At 43.7% G+C, this 17,471-nt stretch overlaps 1 protein-coding gene across 1 annotated transcript in view; it reads right to left on the bottom strand.

The window, feature by feature from the left end:
• Window positions 1-17,471, bottom strand: part of AMOTL1 (angiomotin like 1) — a 96,821-nt gene that overhangs the window by 10,298 nt on the left and 69,052 nt on the right. Inside the window, exons 7-10 of the mRNA XM_037841159.1 lie at window positions 13,665-13,814; window positions 8,107-8,297; window positions 2,303-2,428; window positions 947-1,173 (exon numbers count right to left, since the gene is read on the bottom strand). Of these exons, the coding sequence (XP_037697087.1) occupies window positions 947-1,173; window positions 2,303-2,428; window positions 8,107-8,297; window positions 13,665-13,814 (694 nt within the window). The remainder of the gene's footprint in view (window positions 1-946; window positions 1,174-2,302; window positions 2,429-8,106; window positions 8,298-13,664; window positions 13,815-17,471) is intronic.

The raw sequence follows: 17,471 nt of genomic DNA, 5'->3' as shown, positions 1-17,471 counted from the left end.
AGGAAGAGAGCGGAGGAGGATGGTGTCTGGGAATGCTGCCTGCATGCAGGGCTGGCTTTGCCGGCTTCCTCTCCAGATCCCACCAGGCCCGTCAGGCAACCAGCCCACCCTCGCCCCAGGAAAACCATTCATGGCTAAGACCACACTTGCTGAATTTTCCTTAAGATTCTTCCTGCCTGTGTCACAACAAAAACCACCACCAATCCCTTATATTTGGGAGTACATCTTCCAAAGTACTTTCTCACCCATGATCTCATTTTGCTCTCATTTACAACCCCATAGTTAGAGAAACTTGAAACATCATCTCACACTGCCCCTGGGACTTTAATTACAATTCAAGGATGGAGGGTTAAGTTTAAGTTGTCAAACACCTACAAGCTACAAATTGTAAAAGATGGATCTTTTGTAGTAGATCAAAAGGGTGAACTTTCTCTGATACTGCAGGAGACTCTGGGAGTTTCTCGGGACCTTTACCATAGGGCAAAGCAAGGCAGACATTGCCCCCCTTTCCTAGACATGGGAGCAGACGTGGGGTGGTCATATAATCGGTCTGAACAGAGCCAAATTCAGAGGCCTGATGTCTCTGGGCTTCTTCCATGAGAACATTTTATGTTGTACAGGTTGCCTCAACTTCTAATAATACTGGATAATAATTATGATGTGAGCCGGCCCAAGGCTAACAGCTTACTCTAGTAGTGTAGTCTTTAGGATTTACAAAGTGTTTCCACATATCTCATTTTATTTCCACAAAGTATAGTCAGTTATTTTCTCATTTACAGCTGAGTAAACTGAGACTCAGCGCTATTCAGCGACGCTCCCATGTCCCATAGTGGAGCCAGGACACCCACACGTGTCGGGTCTTCCCACCACAGAAGGCTGCCTCCCGCGGTCTGTCTGGCAAGTCCTCGCCTTTCAGGTCCTGGGCTGAAGGAGGCGTGAGGCTCACCTATGCTCCCCTTCCAGGTCTTCTCTTCCTTCTTCTCTTCAGCCAGCTGGCTGCTGGTCAGAGAGGTCTGGCGGGAGTGGGTCCCGGCGGCCGCGGCAATGGACGGGACTGAGCGGGCAGGCCGCAGGCTCGAGGAGTCTGTCTTCCCAGCGTCTTTACGGGATCGCTGCTGAAGGACCTTAATCATAGCGTCCTTCTCTATGATTTTGGCATGGAGATTTTTAATACTAAAAAAAAAAAAAGTTGTAATAAAAAGCCATTTGGTTAGAAAAACTTGAAACATTTTTCCCTCACACTGTCGCTGGGACTTTACTTATAATTCAAGGACAGAGGGTTAAGTATAAATCGTCAAACATTTATAACCTCCAAATTGTATAAGATGGATCTTTTGCAGTAGATTAAGAGTATACCTTCTCTGGCACTGGAGACTCTGGGACTTTCTGGGGTCCTGAGGAGGCATCTTTAGAAGGACTGTGGCCCCCACCAGGGACTCCTGGACTAAGATGGGCTCAGGGACCACCATCAGAGGGTCCAGTATCCCGGGGGAGTGCGGGGGATGACAGAGAAGGATGGACGGTCTGAAGCCTCAAACAGGGTGAGCTTTCAACTAAAGTCAATTTCCTATTTCCTGAAGAAAAAATTAAAATATGGACAGGTTCTGAAGAAAAAATTGAAAGTAGAAGATAGAATGATTATTTTCCCCCAAATGGTCCAAAAATGAGAACCAGAAAATAGCTGAGTTCTTTTCACAACTCTGGTAGTAAACTCACTGACTCAAAGACTCAGCCTTTTCACATCTGTAAAGCGAGAGGCTCAGGTTCCCAGGGCTCCAGGGACCTTAGGTAGTCAGGGGGACAGGCCCATTTTAACGTCACAAAGACTACTGGGAAACCAGCTTAACAACGGAGAAAAAGGCATTCCCTAAATAAATTCTTTATTTTTGGCTAGAATATATAACTTTTGGCTCAAAAATTCTGAGCCCTTAGAATATGATCTATTTCCTCTATCCAGCGTATAATCTCCACAAGTCTGCAGCACCTAAATAAAGAACAAAGGCATCTAAATTCTTTTGTCGTTAGACTCAGCCCCCGTTTTAAAAACTGCATCTGACAAGAAATTATCCCACGGAGACTTCAGGCACCAGTCCCTTGGCTGAGAGGAACCACTTGCTTAGGTTTGAGCCTTTGTCTTCTCTCTGGCGCAGAGCTTGGGGGAGGAGATTTCTGGAGAATTCAAGCCCATAGCCGTTCTAGAACAGGACGGCAGAAGCACTCCTGTCTGGAAGGGGCTGGCGTGTGGCAGTGCTGGGGCCTCCCCTTGGGGTCGGGGGTGAGTGGCAGTGATGCTGTCCCTTACGTGTACTCCATGTCCTGACACCTCCTGTTGGCCTGCACCACCTCTTCCTCCTCCTGCCAGATGCGGGCCTCCAGCGAGCTCTCTCCGTAGCTGCCATTCCGTGAGTGGTTGATGATTGTGGTGTCCCTGACAACACAGGACACAATCTGGTCACAGGAAAGCCTTCTTGCTTTTGCTCACCACAAACAGAGAAAGAGTCAGAATGGAGGAGCTGGCATGCACATTGGAACAGAAATCTCCTCACCCCTATCAGCTGATAAAAGTTTTCCATCTCTACTTCACCAGTTCAGTTATCAGTCTCATGAGACAAGACACAGAAATGGTGCATATGCTTGTGGGGAGATGTCTGAGTACATCATGCTAATAAAAGTCTCCATAAATGTCTTCATCCACTTTCCTTTTCCTAATACTGGCCAGTTTTCTTCCTAAACTTGATAGAAATAAGGCAGTACTTAGGAAAACAAAATAAATTTTAAAAACCAAAACTCCCTGCCCCTTTACTAACAAAATTGTGCATTTAGCTATTAGGCATTTAATAAAAATGTACATTTACCTACAGATTTAATCTACTGGTGAGTGGATTTTATTATTACAACTACTATTACTATATTTGTTGGTCTTTCTATGCTTGTACTCTTTCATACCTATTTGTCCTTTCTCACTATCCCAATTATAATTAAAGTTTTATTTCTATTTATCATCTATTACTAGCCATTTCAGTTTTTTACAGTAAAATGGGGGCTCAATAAATATTTTAAACTCAGACAGATTCTCTTGGACAGGGAGACTCCCAGCTGAAGCCTTCCCTCAGGCTCATATTTACCACACTTCCTGCTTTATGGGTCCTGCCTAGGACTCAGGTTGGTTCAGAGTAACCAATATGCTGGTTACGGGGTATAAGGATGAAAACAACACATGTCCTGTCCTCAGTGAGGTGGGTAGGGTGAGGGGAGGGGACAAACATAGATTAAAAAGCAGTTTAGCTGGAAGTAGGTGTCTGACTGAAAACAACTAGTCAGAAATAACTCTTTCTGTCACTGGTTTTGTCAATTTAATTACTCCTAATTAACAGCAATTAGGAAAAATAAAATAACTATAACATCTGAGTGATATAAGTGTATCTTAGGCTGAAAGGCACAATAATGCCTCCGATTATAAGAATACTTGATAAATAAGAAGTGATCTAGACAAATATTTCTCATCTTCTTTTCTAATGATACAATCATATTTAAAATCTTAAAGTACTTTTATAGAGCACCCAAAAACAGCAAAAAAGAGGCCCTTCTTTCATAGGTGTGGTAGTTTGGAGCCAATACGTATCCCAGAAAAAGCCATATTTGTTTAATCCATTCTCGTGGGGGCAAACCTATTGTGGGTGGGACCTCTGGTTAGGTTGTTTCAATTGGGATGTGTGCTGGTTTGAATGTATTATGTCCCCCCAAACGCCATTATCTTTGATTTAATCTTGTGTGGGCAGACTTATCAGTGTTAATTAGATTGTAATTCTTTGAGTGTTTCCATGGAGATGTGCCCCACCCAACTGTGGGTGATGACTCTGATTGGATAATTTCCATGGAGGTGTGGCCCCACCCATGTAGGGTGGGCCTTGATCAGTGGAGCCATATAAATGAGCTGACAAACAGAAGGAACTCAGTGCAGCTGAGAGTGACATTTTGAAGAGGAGCTACAGCCAACAGGGATACTTTGAAGAAAGCACAAGAGCTGCAGATGAGAGACAGTTTGAAGATGGCCGTTGAAAGCAGACTTTTGCTCCGGAGAAGCTAAGAGAGGACAAACGCCCTAAGAGCAACTGAGAGTGACAGTTTGGAGAGAAGCTGAAGCCTAGAGAGGAACGTCCTGGGAGAAAGCCATTTTGAAACCAGAACTTGGAGCAGACGCCAGCCACATGCCTTCCCAGCTAACAGATTTTCCAGACACCATTGGCCATCCCCCAGTGAAGGTACCCAATTGTTGATGCGTTACCTTGGACGTTTTATGGCCTTAAGACTTGTACAGTATTTATTTTAGGTGCTAGGAAACTAATACAAATACTTAAAAAATTATAAATTCACCCAAGTGTGCACAAAAAATCATCAATACAGGAATTAGTCACTAGAAACACTCATTTTCAACCAGTTTACTTCTGGAGAATTTGCTTAAAGCCAGAGACAAATTTAAAAAATTCATGTTTATAATACCAAATAAGGACAACAGGCACAAGCAGATAAAAACAGCTTAGAAGGCAAACAGACAACAGTCTGAAAAAAATACTACATTGATATGAAATGTCTAAAAATTTGCAAAACATTTCCCACACATAAAAAATAGCCCAAACCTCTCAAAATTCTGAGCAATGAACTCCAAGTTCATAAACATGGCAAACCAGTTGGTGCACATAATTTTCTTTATTAAAAAATTATTGCTTATAAATGTGAAGTATCTACCAAGACTGAAATGTCACAAAACTAATGGCTGAAAAGAAACATTCAATTTTATCAATTCATTGGCAGGCATTTAGCTTCTAGACAAAAGAATTTCCCAAAATTCTTCATTTTCCTTTCCCCCTACTCTCAAAAAAGCAATGCAAAAATTATAAGTTTTCTTTGAAAAGAACATTAAGATTGGAGCTAAAATTATGAGCTTCTCTGAACTAATTTTCTCCTGACACTGTGAAAGGGGTGGTCTATAGAGGGGAGAGTAATTTCCCAAAGAATTATGAGATGTTCAATAGATATATGTGGAAGCAGGGATGGAAGGAAGGGAGGATGGTGGAAAGGGACCTGTTCTAGTTTGCTAATGCTGCCAGAATGCAAAACACCAGAGACGGACTGGCTTTTAAAAATGGGGGTTTATTTGGTTACACAGTTACAGTCTTAAGGCCATAAAGTGTCCAAGGTAACACATCAGCAATTGGGTACCTTCACTGGAGGGTGGCCAATGGTGTCTGGAAACCCTCTGTTAGCTGGGAAAGCATGTGGTTGGCATCTACTCCAAAGTTCTGGTTTCAAAATGGCTTTCTCCCAGGACGTTCCTCTCTAGGCTGCAGTTCCTCAAAAATGTCACTCTTAGTTGCACTTGGGATACTTGTCCTCTCTCAGCTTCTCCGGAGCAAGAGTCTGCTTTCAACAGCCTTCTTCAAGCTGTCTCTCATCTGCAGCTCCTGTGCTTTCTTCAAAGTGGACCTGTTGGCTGTAGCTCCTCTTCAAAATGTCACTCTCAGCTACACTGAGTTCCCTCTGTTTGTCAGCTCATTTATATGGCTCCACTGATCAAGGCCCACCCTGAATGGGCGGGGCCACACCTCCATGGAAATGATCTCATCAGAGTTATCACCTACAGTTGGGTGGGGTGCATCTCCATGCAAACAACCTAATCCAAACATTCCAACTTAATCCCCACTAATATGTCAGCCCCATAAGATTGCATCAAAGAATATGGCTTTTTCTGGAGGACATAATATGTTCAAACCAGCACAGGACCCCATCCATCCATCCATCTGTCCACCCATTTGTCCACCCATCTACCCAGGACTCCAAATAGGGAAGGGTAGGAAAACAACAGGGCTGGGTAAATCCCAGAGAATTTCTATTCTCTGGGGATGGGAGATGTTTTTCCCTTGCATGAAGGATGACAAGGCTGGACCTGGAATGGTGTTAGTGGGTGATTATGTTGGGATCTGTCTAGTTCTACTCATCCACTGCCAGCCATCCCTGTGCCCACCACAGGGCTCTATGCTTCACAGGGCTCTATGCTTCAGACCTCATCATGAGAAAATGATGACACATGTAGGCCCCCTGTGTCAACCCTCCAAGATAATAAATTTACATTGCCATTGGGGTTTTAGTGTCCTCAGCCAGAGGAAAGCGGTCAGGTTCCCTGTTCTTAATCAGTCAAGCCTTAAATTTCCAGTTCACATCTGATGTGATGACACGGAGAAAGTCTCGTCTAGGAGCACATGCCCACAGGCAGTAACAGAGGGAGAAGCCTGGAACGTGGGTGTCCTCCCTCCCTATCCTGTGTTCTCACCATCAAACATCACACTGAGAAGGAAAATGCCCAGGGAACCACTGGCATCTGTGTATTTGACCAATCTAGCTAAGAAAGCCAAATCCCTCTGTAACTTTATGATGCTCTGTTCTATTCCTAAGGATATAGAAGTAACTTAGCTATTACCTTAGAGAACAAAAAGTTGAAAATAACATTTTCAATGACATAAAAATTAACACGTTCCAGAGGGCTTCACTGTTCTCACCAGTACAGTCTCAGTGCAGGAACTGAACTGCAGGCTGCAAATTCCCTTCAACTCTCAGACCATGATTTCACAGCTTCACTGCACAATGTGTATCTAAAATCTTTGGTTCCACCCCCAAAGTTGCACTCAAATAGGATACTGTGGGTTCCCTCACAGCATGAACACACGTAAATACAACACTTGAGTTTTAGAAAATGATTCCAAAATGCTCATTTTCCACATGAGTCTGCAAGCGCTTTCTAGTTGTAAGTGTGCTGAGGTGCCCAGTGGAGACATCCTTGCCCACGCTGTGTGGCCCTGCTTTCTCTCCAGATTCCTGGAAGTAATATGTGGGCATATTGCTAAGGATTATTCTGTACTTGTGTAAGGACAGTGACAGCCCATAAATAGCTTATAAAATATGCCTGCACTCCAACAGACTTTCTCATGTGCATCAAAGAAGACACAGTATGTCCCAAGGAAATGTGGAACTGACTATACAACTGGTTTGCATCCTTATCTTATCCCTCAGGCTTAGTTCAGGCCATACCATCCCAAATGATCCAATAATAGCCCTCATTAAGAAGTTCAATATGTTTGGATGCTCCTTTGAAATTTGAGGACCCCCTCCAAATTATTGACCCTAAATTTTGGTGAATTCCAAACAACTCTGAATTAAGAGCCCAATATTACTTTGGGCAAAAAGCAAACTGGCTTTGGATGGTTTGTGAATATATCTCAATAAAATCGCATTAAAAAAGAAAAAAAAAAGCAAGCTTGGAGGCAGTAAGGGACTTGATAGGTACAATCCACAGCCACTCAAATATGTGTAGCAATAGAGACATGAGATCCAGCAATCAAGGGAAAGCTATCTTGCTCAGTCACATAACGGTACAACTTAACAAAATATTTGGCAACTCCTGTCAATTTTTACACATTTTGAGCTAATTTTTAGAGGAAGAATAAAGCTGTGGGCCTCAAAAAGGAAATAAAGTATCAGATACAATAAATGAAAGCAGCAGCAAACAATTTCAAAGAGAAATCAGGCTTTACCATCAGATCTCAATTTGATACCCAGCTCCACTGAACCTCCATAAGGTTCACTTTCTTCATCCTTAAAATAAAGATGGTAACAGTACCTACTCTCAGGGCCATTACGAGGATTAAATCTATCTTGTCTGGTCTAAGATACATACCTGGTGTTAAAAAAACATCATAGATTATATTTTCTCAATGTCTTAATGACTAGATAGCATTCCACTGTGTGGCTGTATGTTGAATTATTTAATGAAATTCTCTGTTGCTGGACTCTAGGCTGTTTTAAATATATTGTTATTTTCAACAACACTGGGATGAACATCCTTGGACATAAATCCTGTTCCTTAAGATAAATGCCTAGAAGTGAGATTTTGGAACCAAAGAATTATCCTCCAGAAATGTTATAACTTCTTGTTCTCCAACCAGCACAATGACCATTAAACATTTTTTTTAACTGCCCTCACTCCCTGGGGTGGGCCTGATGACGTCTTGGATGTCTTGTGTTTTTATGGCACCTGAGCTGTGCTGGCCTCACCTCTCGGCAGCGGCAGTGGCTGCGGCGTTCATGGCAAAGTGTCGGATGGTGCTCTCCTCCAGGTACTTCTGCTCCCACTTGGTCATGTCAGCCTCCAGGGCCAGGATCCGCTCCTCCTTCTCCCTCACAAGCTCCATGAGGGCTGGAGCGTTGTATTCCGACATGCCAGCCGGCTGGCCGTTTCCATGTTTCTGCAGAAATAGGAAGAATAACATCTTGATGCTCAAAATAGGCTATAAGTAGAACCCAGAAGCCACCACTGCAGAGTCATCCACACAGAACAAGCACACCGACTCATGGTTACCCTGATCCAGCAGCACGTTCACACACACGACCGTCATGTCCCTGCTCCCCTCTCCAATATGCCTAAACTGAACTCAGGGGCTGCCTCACACCCCAAATCCCTCTATCTCCTTTCATTCTCATGGAAACTCGGTAAAAGAGACAATAGTGAGAAAACTTTACATATGAGAAAACTAAGGTTCAGAGAGGTTAAATAAATTGTTCAAGGTCTCTCAGCTAATCAGTAGAAGGGTTGGGATTCACATCCAGGTCTGTCTACTATACAGCTCTAGATCTTTGCTTAACAAGAAGTGGTTTGGCTAATGCCGGCAGGTAAGTGAGAGCCACACAAGAATAGGAACTTCAGTCTTGGCCTCCTGGTCTAGGGCACTTTCTTCTGAGTTCAAGGAAGCGATTCCAGTTCTATTTGTTTCCCCTGAGGCTCGGAGATAAAATGTGAAGATGAAGCAAGTGGGGGTGAGGCAGCCTAACATGGCTGCTTCCAGCTGCAACGTTCTCTTCTGTAAAGCAGAGATATTATCTGCACCACTTAGAGGCCTGTTAAAAGAATGGAATAAGATAATGCATATGGAAGCATTTAGTAAACTTCCAAGTGCTAAACTAAGTCAAGTGCTACCAGAAAACCTCCAAAGCAAGTCAAACTCGTTCTTCAGCCCTTTCTTTTTCATCTACGTCAGTAAGATAGGAAATAGTTGTTTTATCTGATTGCTTGCCAGCTGAGGATATTCACATTTCAGACATATACATTTTTTAAACTAAGGTATAATATTTCCTGTAAACAGCATGACTTAGGGGATGATGGGGTTTTGAGGAGGTTCTGATTCCACGCCAGAGGCAGAGATGGGCCATCTCAGGGTGAAGAGCCCTGTCCAGACCTGAGCCAGGCTTCTTGGGACTCAAGGGGAGAATGATTTCCTAACCATTATTCTATGTCCTGGCACACACGTTTCCCTAATGTTTTCCAGTTAGCATAAATTTTAAGTGCAGAGCTGGTTGCAAGATGAGAGGTATGTGAACCACATAATGCCCTCGATTAAGACAAGGATTGGTGAATTACCTGCAACAGCTGGACAGCTGAGCTGCTCTGATGGAATCTAATCCTACCAGAGAGAAAAGAATAAATGGGCTCCCAGGCTTTTTGTAAACAACATGTTTCTATCCAACTTTTTACAGCTACAAATACAAATTATTCTAGCAAATGGTGACTTTCCAATGACCAACATTTAAACATTTAACCACAAATAGAGTGGCAGACACACACCTGTCCTCATCTGAGTGGCACAGGAGGTCGCTGGCCCTACTTGGCCAGGCAGGAGGACAAAGACAGTCCATCAAGATGAGAAGCACCCCTATTTTTAGAACCTTTCCAAGAACAAGTTTCCATGGTCTCACTAAGCTGCCATCTATGCTTGTCACTTTCTGTCTAAACCCCTCGCGTTGCCATCAAAGCTGCCTTATTTTGCAGAATCCGTTTGACCTCACATGAGCTCATGACAACTCTTCCCCGCCCCCCTGATTCAAGTCATTAGGAGATATTTAAATAAATGCAGAATGTCAACATTCAAGCCACAGAGACTGCACAGTCTAATGGGAAAGTATGCTAGCCAGAAAAATGGATCAAGGGTAAGCCAGGACATCTTGTGCTACCCATTCAGCTAATAGACAAATATTTACTGAGCACGTGCCATGTGCCAGGGATCCAACAGTGAGCAAGACAGACAAAACCTCTGCCCTAACTGCCTTCACATGGGGGAATGCCCTAATTAGTTATATGACCTTGGGCTAGTCCCTTAGCTTCTCTGGGCCTCAGTTTCCTCATTGGGAATATTTCCTCTACTCCTCTTCTACCTCATAGGATTACTGTGCAAATAAGACATGGGAAAATTACTTTGAGCTCTTTGCAAAAAAGATTAAATTGTGAGTTCCTAAAATGTCAGTTTTTCCATTCTCTTATCTTTATTTTTCTTTCACTTCCCTCTCAGCTTCCAATGATGCTAAAGTATTACCTTACCTCCTATGGTAGAGGAGAGATTGCGTGCAATAACAAGAGCCTATTTATTGAGAGCTTCTCTCTCCTGCTTATCCTCAATCAGCCACACTTCTGTAACCTTTTTTACAGCGGGACTGGAAAAATTAGGGTAAGTGAGGGGTTTGGGAGAGGCTACCAAGAATACCCCAAGCCTTCAAATGACTTTGAGGGTAATAGTGAAAGCAAGAATGACAGCTGTTCTTTCTTAATTACTAAGTGCCAGGAACTGTGATAAGCACTTTATGCAGATTTTCTTATTTAAAGTTAAAAGTATGAGGTGAGCATAACTTATTGCCCCATTTTACAGACAGGGAAGTTGAGGCTCAGAAAAATTACTTTTCTAGCAGATCACTTTTCTGTAGGAGGAGGTGGGCTTCAGTGCTGGTTGGCTTGACCCTGGAGTCCACGCTCTGTATCAATTAGGATTCCAGGCCACTCTGCTCCTCCCCAATCGACCCACCCCTCTGGAAGGCTCCAGGGCACCTCTCAAGAGTAACTGGAGCTCGCTTGGGGGCTCCACGCTGACAAGCAGCAGGAGTGGAGAGGCTCAGCTATGCCTTGGGTCAGTCCGAAGGGCAGAACCTTTTTGTGGTGTGTTCTCTGATGAGCACTCTGAGCTCCTCTTTCAAAAGTTCAGAACGATGTATAGGATATGATAAGGGACATGGTCTTATTCCTTTGTTGAGGGTGGAGAGGAGGAGTTGCTTTGCTCTTGTGTGACCTCAGCATGCTTTCTAAGGGGATCATGGGGCAAATAATACCTCACGGACACAGGGGCAAAGGAGCAGGGTGCGGCACGGGCTGAGAAAGCCTCTCCTGAGCGGCAGGCATCTGCACGAGCTGCACAAGGCTGAAGGCGGTGGAAGGGCCAAGTTTCTTGGCTGACCCCATGCTCTAGGGTGCTGAGGGCCAGCAGAGCTGTGCTTTCCACACGAGTCTGTGGGTTCCACATGTATGTGCCTGGGGGGGCTTGAGCTTGGCCCAACTTTACCCTTTACAGTCTCTGCCACATGAAACTAGTTAAAAGCTCAAGGTTTTTTGTTGGATTTTTTTTGTAATAACATTTTTACCTTTTCTGGTTATAAAATAATGCATGCTAACTGAAAAAACTGGAAAATAAAGAAGTATAAAGGAAAATTTAAAAATAATACGCATCTTGCATCTTTATAATGAGTAGGCAAGAGTAACAGGAAAATTCCAAAGTGTATTTCACGTTATTGGAGAAAGAGTAATACTCTCATTAAAAACAAACAAACAAAAAACTGTAATATTATTTTTAAAGGAGATGTTGAGCATCAAAGTTCTGTTTAATTCTAAAAATCATCTCCCCCCGCCTTGGGTCTCATGTCAGCCATCCACAGCTGGGATCTCCTGCTATCATCTGCCAAAGACAAACCCAAAATTCAAGCAAAGTCATTTCCCTGCAGAGCCTCAACTCTGAAATTTCAGTCCTCCACTGGTGTCCCCACGTCTGTCTGAAGGCTTTGGGCATTGCAGGAATGCTGCTTTTGCTGGTTGGAGGAAATGATGTGCACGAGCACGTGTGGTCCCAGTGTGCACACAGTGAACTGTCTTCTGTGGCCTGATTTCAAATAACACTAACTTCATATTCTTAATCTGTCTGTTTCACAGCACTCAAAGTAGAACATCCAAGGAATAAGTAATCTAACTGTAGGGTGTGGATGGCATATTAACCGGAAAAGAACATTCTTTTCGCTCTAAGGATTGAGATGTGTCTATTGCATCAGCCAAACACTTTTAAGTCTCTACCTTTTCCCTAGCACTGTACCAGGCACCAAGACCTCAATAACAGAGCAACAGAGAGCAGCCGGAGGGAGTAGGCAACCTAAGTGCCAGGGTATGTGGCACAGGTTGCAAGGAAATCTGAAGTCCAGAGTCAGACCCACCCTTCCTTGTGAGGTCTCAACTAAGCCAAGAAGGTGGGAGGTGGGAGTGGGTTTCTTAATTTTCTGGGTAATCTCACTAACACCTCCTTTGGCAGCCAAGTACATGTACCCAGAGGGAACGGTGTGTGCCAGCAAATGTGAAAGTTTAGAGGACAAGGGCTAAGCTGGCCTGAGTGGATGCTTTCAAGTGTTTTCAAGTGTTTCAACCACAACTACTATGCCCTATCCAGTAGGTAATTCACAGAGCCCTGCCTTGTGTTTCCCTGGCACCCCAGTTTAGAGCACAGCCTTCATAGGGCCTGTGCTCTTAAGTCAAATAAGGGCCTTTGCCCACCACCCTGGCTAAAGACATGCAACAAACCCAGGCTCATTCTGGAGCCTTGGGCCTCCTTGAAACAGAGCCCAGCGTAGCCACTCAGCTTTCCTGTAGGACTTCTCCCCTTGCCAAGGAATACACGGACCCTGGGCTATGGGTGTTTTACTCGGTGCTATGAACTACATTAACAGCTGTTACTAGGAGTAGGAGAGGCAGAAGGAATATTATATTCTATGAATTCTTCCTGAACTTCATCCTATCCCTCACCTCTGAAAAACTCCCTGATCATCATTTGTTACTAACTTCACCCCCTCAACAGCCCTCAAATTCAACTTCTCCATCAATTCCCACCGTCACCTCGCTTGGACTACAGGCACAGTCTTTGGGCTGGCCTCCCTGACTTCAACATCCACCCTTCCGGACCATCCTCCAACACCAAGGCTCTTTTCCAGATCCCTTGTGCCACATTCCTCTTCCTCTCCAGCTTAAAAACCTCCCAGTAGTTGGCTCTCTGTTGACCATAGGAAAAAGTCCAATCTCTAAACATGACCAAATGCCCTCCAAAACTGTCCTCTGCCTTCTCACCAGCCAGCTCATCAGGCTCTCTTGCCCTAGTCACTGCACCCAGCTGTCCTGAACTCGCATGCTGTTTCCTATGTCCCTCCTTTACATATCCTTTTCCTATACTATCTCTGATGTTCTTTCCCCATTAATGCCCAACAAATTCATCTTTCAAAATCCAGCCCAAATGTCCTCCTCTGAAGTCATCTGTAGCCCCTTCCCTTTCACCAAGCTGGTTACTACCTTCTCTCTGCAAGGATGTCTATCACTCCACAATGAGTGGACTGCCTGCTGCTACCCTCGATCTACGTGCTGGTTCACTTGGGATAGCGAACCTCCTAATCCCCAGGGCAGACTGTGGTGCCCAACACACAGAGGTGCTCCACGATGTCTGCTGAATGAACATGCCTGATTCATGTGTACGCCCCACCCTGTGCCTTACCTGCTGGGTTCTCAGTGCATCCAGCTCTCTCTCCAGCCAGGTACGCAGTCTACGCTCCATCTGCTCTCGCTTCTCACATGCAGACTGCAGCTGCGTAAGGGCCTGCTGCAATTTCTCAACTTTCTCAACATACGCTTGCTTCTCCCGTAACTGAGCAGAGAAGAGAAAAAGGATGGAAAATTTAGACTAGTAATTCTCAAAGATGGGGAGGAGGTGGGGAGTCAGATTACCTGGAGATCCTCTACACATCCATGAACCTCCCTAGTTCTATCCCTCAGATGTGCTGGGACAGAAAAAGATTCAGACAAAGACCATCAGTTACACCTAAAATACCTAGGATGTTTGGGATTCAAGATCCTACCAGGGCACCTGCTTTTGGTATTTTGTTTTGTACAGCTTTAAGCTCAATGCTTGGTTATTGTTTGATAATTATGCATTTTCAGGCATTGGAAATGAGGTTAATAAATGTGCCAGTTTGGATGTATTATGTCCCCCAAAATGACATGTTCTTTGATGCAATCTTGTGGGGGCAGACATATTAGTGTTGATTAGACTGGAATTCTCTGAGTGTTTCCACAGAGATGTGGCTCAATCAACTGTGGGTGAAATGTCTGACTGGACAATTTCCATGGAGGCGTTACCCCGCCCATTCACGGTGGCTGTTACCTAGATCACTAGAGTCATATAAAGGAGTTCACAGACAGAAGGAACTTGGAGCAGCTGTGAGTGACATTTTGGAGAGCAACTGAGAATAACATTTTGAAGAGGAGCTGCAGCTAAGAGAGAACAAAACGCCCCAAGAGCAACATTTTGGAGAATGCCATTTTGAAACGCAACCTGGGAGCAAGCGGACACCAGCCACGTGCCATCTGAGCTAACAGAGGTTTTCCGGATGACAATGGCCATCCTTCAGTGACGGTACCGTATTGTTGATGCCTTATTTTGGACATTTTATGGCCTTAAGACTGTAACTGTGTAACCAAATAAACCCTCTTTATAAAAGCCAATCTATTTCCTGGTATTTTGCAAATGGCAGCATTAGCAAACCAGATCAATAAAGAATTTTATATCAAGAAGAAATGCTTATTCTGTAGTATTAAATGGAACACCTAGAATAAAAAATTATATACAATATAGTCACAACAATTACATATATACTGGGAAAAAAATTGGAAGGAAAACTTCAAGCATTAACTGTGGTTATCTGTGTGGCAGAACAATAATTTCTTATCCTCTTAAAAGTTTCCTATATTTTTTAAATTTTCTATAACAAATATAAATTATTATAATGGGAAGATTATGTATAAATGTACACATGCATGAGAATCCACTTGCATATAAAATTTATAAAAATATAAAATTTTCTTATTACAGGTATCTGTGGAGTAATTCTTCCCTAAAAATCTCAGAGCACTTTATAGATGCGTTGATGATAGCCCTGAAGAGACAGGAAGGGCATAATAAACACTTAAGCACAATAACTGAGGAGCTCAGAATTAAGGTTCAAATGATTTGTGTAAACGTCACATCAGGTGTGGATTTAGGACCATAACCAACAACTTCAAACTCTTACCCACAGGCTTTTACTTCCAAATAGGAGTTTAGCCCATGCTCACAAATCTAGCTGGTACCAGTGCTCAGGCTGAACCATTTACCTGATATGGTCCTGGGTGAGGAGACACCAGATGTTATTTCCTGCCATTCTGCACCTGGGTGTGCAGATGCCTTGTAGGTGATTTAGATTCTGAGTCCAGCCCATAAATACACTGGCAAGTGGGTACATGCTAGCGATTTAAGAACTTGCTCCTACCTGATGTTTCTGACTTAGCAGGCAGCACCACCATGAGCTATGCCCATATCCTGTCAGAAGTCACTGGAATGAAATGGGGGCACTTCTGACCTTTCCCAGAGGGCACAGCAACTTTACAGCCTTTCCTAAACCTGTTCTTGGAATCAGGTTTCATCTGGCCCTTTGAATCATTGTGCTTGATTGCTCAATTCAATTCAACAGATATTTGACGCCCTATTAAGCACAGGCCCCTGTGCTAGAGGCCTCCTCAGACTAAACCTTTTTGAGCACCGTTCACACACCATGACCTGTGTTCTACACTCTAGGGCAGTTTCTGAGGGTGTCACCACTAGAAGGCGAACGCCATGAGATTTGTCTGTTTTGTTTCCTGTGGTGTCCCCAATGATTGGAACAGAGCCTAGCATTCTATAAATTATTTGTAAATGAGTGAATTAATATTCCTACACAATGACAAAATCCTTGAAGGCACAGATCTGCCTCATTCCCCTTTGGATCAATCTTAAGTCTAGCAAGGAGTATATAAGGATGAGGATGATTAATAACAACAGTGACTATATCAGCCAACATTTCTGAAGAACCACCAGGCCAAGCATTGAGCTTTATGTGTATTATCTCATTTAATCCCATTGACAGTAAGTGGTAAAGTCCATTATCATCCCCATTTTAGAGTTGCAGAAGTTGAAGAGGTTACGGGATTTACTCAAGGTCATATAGCTGATACGTCATACTGCCAGATTCCAATTTAAAGTTGTCTGGATCTGGAGTCAAAGCTCTTATCACTTTCGTAAGTTATGGTAAGCACTCAACACAAGCCATCTGAAATGAATCAAGACCCTTTGGCAGAAATTTTAATAAAAGCAAGGAGAGAGACTGGAAGGCAGACATGTGAGAGACATTTGAGAGGCGACACTCAACTCAACCAAAGATTTTCTATAAATAGAATAAGAAGAAATGATCATAGATCCATAATGATGATTATAAAGTACCTATCTTTAAGGAGCTCACAACCACTTTTACCTTAATAGAAATATTAAAACCAAAAGGTTTAAAAATTGTTTACCTCATGTCCACACATGGAGAAGGCGCCTCAAAATATGACTTTGGTGATAATAGTAACGAGGAGTCCTGTCCTCTTTTCCCCAAAGCAGACCTCCTGGCCTTAAGGAGTTAAGGTCACTTTGTGCAGTGAATGTTTTCCTGTTTAATGAGATTCTTGGTGGTGATGAGGAGGATATTCTGGAACTGTTGCCCAGGACCATCCTCCTAGCATTAAAGTTATAGTTTCTATGTAGGACTTCTGGGGTTTAATAGACGTCTAGTGGACAAGATCCTCATTTGCTTTAACATCTTCCTTTTCAGGTGCTTTATCCCTGAAGTCGAAGTTTGCTGAGACATCCTAGTTACCTAGTCTCAGGAGATGTTATCGGAAGGGATAGCTTTTCTTTTTTCAACAACATGAGTTAGATTAAAAACAAAGTTGTTTTCTTTGTGCCAAGTCCAGATTAGGTACTTTATATAGATTGTCTCACCCTTCGCAGCACCGCGGCTGAGAGCTCCCCTTGGGGATTCTGCTTGTCTGTGACGTTGTGCAGTCTTCCTCCACAGAGGCCTGCAGAGGGCACAGCTTAGAGGCAGGGTCCCACACGAGAGTGCAAAGAGCCCTACACCAATCCCAGGGACTTGCGGGCCCATGGCAGAGAGACAGTGGGGAATCTGAGCTGAAGGGCTGGACTCGTGCAACAGCCCCAATATTTTCCAGTCACAGCCCCGGGAATGGCTGGGAGTTCTGGGTGTTAGAGCTGTCTGCCCTGCCTAACTGCACAGGGCACAACCCCCACAAGGTTTGGACCCCACTTGCTGCATAGACCAAGTTGGGGAGAAACGGCTTGAGGGTAATAGGTGGCCAGGGAGTGCCATCTGCTGGTAGGTCAGGGAAAGTGCACTCCACCAAGCTGTAGCTCTGCCAAATTATACCTAATTGTTCAAATAAGCCTGCA

Source organism: Choloepus didactylus, chromosome 6 (assembly GCF_015220235.1).
Source record: "Choloepus didactylus isolate mChoDid1 chromosome 6, mChoDid1.pri, whole genome shotgun sequence".
Lineage (NCBI taxonomy): Eukaryota > Metazoa > Chordata > Mammalia > Pilosa > Megalonychidae > Choloepus > Choloepus didactylus.
The sequence above is the reverse complement of the archived record's forward strand: the minus strand, read 5'-3'. Positions and strand labels throughout refer to the sequence as shown.